Below are 3,436 nucleotides of genomic sequence, written 5' to 3'. Positions count from 1 at the left end.
GCGCGGCTGCCTCTGGGAGGGTCTGGGGCTCGGGGTTTAGGGTTTAGGGTTTAGGGTTTAGGGTTTAGGGTTTAGGGTTTAGGGTTTGCGCGCAGCTGTTTTGCCTGCGGCTGGTGTTTGGCCGCGCCCGCTCGCGGCTGCTGGGGCGTTTAATGTCTGTGAAGATTCCCTCGTCTTTGAGGCCGTTGCTAACCACCCTTTTTCTGCGGCTGCAGGTCAAACCCTAAACCCTAAACCCCAAACCCTAAACCCTAAACCCTAAACCCTAAACCCTAGGCAGTGCGCGGGGGGCGCGGGCGGGGCCAGGCGGGTCTTGGCGCGAAGTGCCAAACCCTAAACTAAGGCCAGGCGCAGGGCGCGTGTTTGGGCCGCGCCAAACCCTAAGCCCTAAACCCTGAACCCGAAACCCTAAATTAGGGTTTGTGTGTGCTGCAGCCAAGTGCAGCAGCAGACAGCCGCTATCCCCTCGAAGCTTACGAGTCCTTTGGGCAGCTCTTTTGCCGCACTTTGAGAGACAGGGCTCGCGAGGTGATGGACGCGAGGTGATGGACCTTTCCCCGCTGGCGATGGTGCGCTAGGGTTTAGGGTTTAGGGTTTAGGGTTTAGGGTTTAGGGTTTAGGGTTTGGCGGGTTGCTGCGAGCTGCGGCGCGGCGTGGCCGCCCGTCGCCTCCCGGAGGCGGCGGCGGGCGGCGTGGCCCCAAATCGGGCAGGTGCAGCGCTCAGGCTTAGGGTTTAGGGTTTAGGGTTTAGGGTTTAGGGTTTAGGGTTTAGGGTTTAGGGTTTGCAGGTGAGCCCCTGCGACTGCACCGTCTCCGTCTTGGGGGAGGTTTGCGGCGACAGAGTCCCTCAAGTGAAAGGCGCCACTTACAACCTCAAGGCTTTTCTTGGCACGGACCCCAAGGCCCGCAGCAGCAACAAGGCAAGCTGCTGCTGCTGCTGCTGCTGCTGCTGCTGCTGCTGCTGCTGCTGCTGCTGCTGCTGCTGCTGCTGCTGCTGCTGCTGCTGCTGCTGCTGCTGCTGCTGCTGCTGCTGCTGCTGCTGCTGCTGCTGCTGCTGCTGATGCTGCTGATGCTGATGCTGCTAGGGTTGAGGGGCTGGGGTGGTTAGTAGGTCTTGCTGCTGTGGGGGTGCGCGGCTGCCACGAGCAGCAGCAGCAGCTGCTGCTGCTTTTGCTGCTGCTGCTGCCGCTGCTGCTGCTGCGCGTCATTGCGAGCTCGTGTTTCTTTGTCTGTATGGGTTAGTTGCTGCTGGCTAGCTGCTGCTGCTGCTGCTGCTGCTGCTGCTGCTGCTGGGTTCATCCCCGCTACCGGATCACGCTCTCTCGCGCCTCTGCTGCCTTCCCTCCGCTGCCGCTGCTGCTGCCCCCGCCGCCGCTGCTGCTGCTGCTGCTGCTGCTGCTGCTGCTGCTGCTGCTGCTGCAGCTAATGTACTGCGTGCTGCACCTGGCCCCACACCACTACCACCACTTCCACGCCCCCTGCGACTTCACCCAAACTGTGCGGAGGCACATGCATGGAGAGTGTTTGCCGGTCTTCAGGTCTTTCCTTTCCAAGTTCAACGTGAGGGTTTAGGGTTTAGGGTTTAGGGTTTAGGGTTTAGGGTTTGGGGTTTGGGGCTTGGCGCCGCGGCGGCGCTGCAGCGCGCGCGAGCGGCGGGCGGGGCGGCCGCAGCGAGGGTTTAGGGTTTAGGGTTTAGGGTTTGCAGGGCGAGGGTCGGGCGCGAGGGCCTAGGGTTTAGGGTTTAGGGTTTAGGGTTTAGGGTTTAGGGTTTTGCGCAGGACATATTTAGCGTTCAAGAAAGAGTTGTCCTCAGCGGCTGTTGGAAAGGAGGGGCTCTTCACATTGCTGCTGTTGCTGCTTGCAATGTGGGAGATATTCGCCTTGATAGAGAACCTGTAAACCCTAAACCCTAAACCCTAAACCCTAAACCCTAAACCCTAACCCTAACCCAAACCCTAGCCCTAGTGCCTTCATAGTGCCTTCACATTGCTGCTGTTGCTGCTTGCAATGTGGGAGATATTCGCCTCGATAGAGAACCTGTAAACCCTAAACCCTAAACCCTAAACCCTAAACCCTAACACAGTGTTTAACTCTAACCCCAGCAAAAATGCAAACCCTCAGCCCTAAACCCCTCTCAGGTCCTTACTCGGGGTTAGTGGCTTGTGCGGAGCCAGTGCGATCTGGGGTTTAGGGTTTAGGGTTTAGGGTTTAGGGTTTAGGGTTTAGGGTTTGTTTTTAGGACTTGAGGACGAACCAAGACCGCGTGGTGCTGAGGCACTTGGGAGGAGACGTGGACATCCGCACATACAGAGGCAAACCCTAAACCCTAAACCCTAAACCCTTGCAGCTGGCCACCCCGCAGCCCCAAACCCTAAACCCTAAACCCTTGCAGGCAGAGCCCTCGTCAGCGCACAGCCCAGAGCCGAAGGCCTCCCAGTGGGGGCCGAGCCCCAGCCCCAAACCCCAGCCCCCAAACCCTAAACCCTAAACCCTAAACCCTAAACCCTAATTTGTTTGCAGACAAACCCTTGCACTTCGACGTGGGGTCCCACGTAGGAGAGTTTCGCCTCGGCAGCACAATTGTCTTGGTGTTTGAGGCGCCCAAGGACTTCGAGTTCTCCGTTGTAAACCCTAAACCCTAAACCCTAAACCCTAAACCCTAACTTCACGCCCCAGCGCTAAACCCTAAACCCTCGCTGTCCCTGAGCCCCGAGCTCCGGCTCTAAACCCTAATTCCCAACTCAGTCGCGCAACCCTAAACCCTAATTGGAAACCCTAGCCCTAAACCCTAAACCCTCGCAACCCTAGCTCCTGCCCCGCCGAGGAGCCTTCAGCCAGCTCCAGGGTTTAGGGTTTAGGGTTTAGGGTTTAGGGTTTGCTGCAGAAAGCTGGAGACCGAATCAAGGCGGGCTACAGACTGGGGGGTGTGGGGCCCCCCTTAGTAGCTGCTGACGAGAAGAGCCGGAAGTTCATTCATTACTAGCTAGCTAGCTAGCTAGCTAGCTGACTAGCTAGCTAGCTGACTAGCTAGCTAGCTAGCTAGCTGACTCGCTAGCTAGCTAGCTAGCTGACTCGCCGGCTAGCTGGCTAGCTGACTCGCTAGCTAGCTAGCTAGCTGACTCGCTAGCTAGCTAGCTAGCTGACTCGCTAGCAAGCTAGCTAGCTGACTCGCTAGCAAGCTAGCTAGCTGACTAGCTAGCTAGCTAGCTGGCTGGCTGGCTGTCTCCTGGCTAGCCAGTTGGCTAACTAGCTGTCAAGCTAGTGAATTTTGTAGCTAGCCAGCTAGCTACCTAGCGGGGCTAGCTAGCCACTTCTTCTGCTGGCTAGCTAGGTGGCCGGCGAGTTTCATCGCTAGCTAGCTAGCTAGCTAGCTGGCCAGCCACCCCTCTCCCAAGCTAGCTAGCTAGCTAGCTAGCTAGCTGGCTAGCTAGCTGTA

At 58.0% G+C, this 3,436-nt stretch overlaps 1 protein-coding gene across 1 annotated transcript; it reads left to right on the top strand.

The window, feature by feature from the left end:
* Positions 1-545: 545 nt before the first annotated feature.
* Positions 546-2,323, top strand: ENH_00061480 (phosphatidylserine decarboxylase proenzyme, putative; the record flags this gene model as incomplete). Its single annotated transcript, XM_013582014.1, has 5 exons — positions 546-569; positions 789-851; positions 1,423-1,560; positions 1,779-1,895; positions 2,240-2,323. The coding sequence occupies 5 exons, from the start codon at positions 546-548 to the stop codon at positions 2,321-2,323; spliced, it is 426 nt and encodes a 141-aa protein (XP_013437468.1).
* Positions 2,324-3,436: the final 1,113 nt, after the last annotated feature.

This window comes from Eimeria necatrix, genomic scaffold, assembly GCF_000499385.1.
Source record: "Eimeria necatrix Houghton genomic scaffold, Enh_scaff535, whole genome shotgun sequence".
Classification (NCBI taxonomy): domain Eukaryota; phylum Apicomplexa; class Conoidasida; order Eucoccidiorida; family Eimeriidae; genus Eimeria; species Eimeria necatrix.
This window is presented reverse-complemented; position numbering and strand designations above follow the sequence as displayed.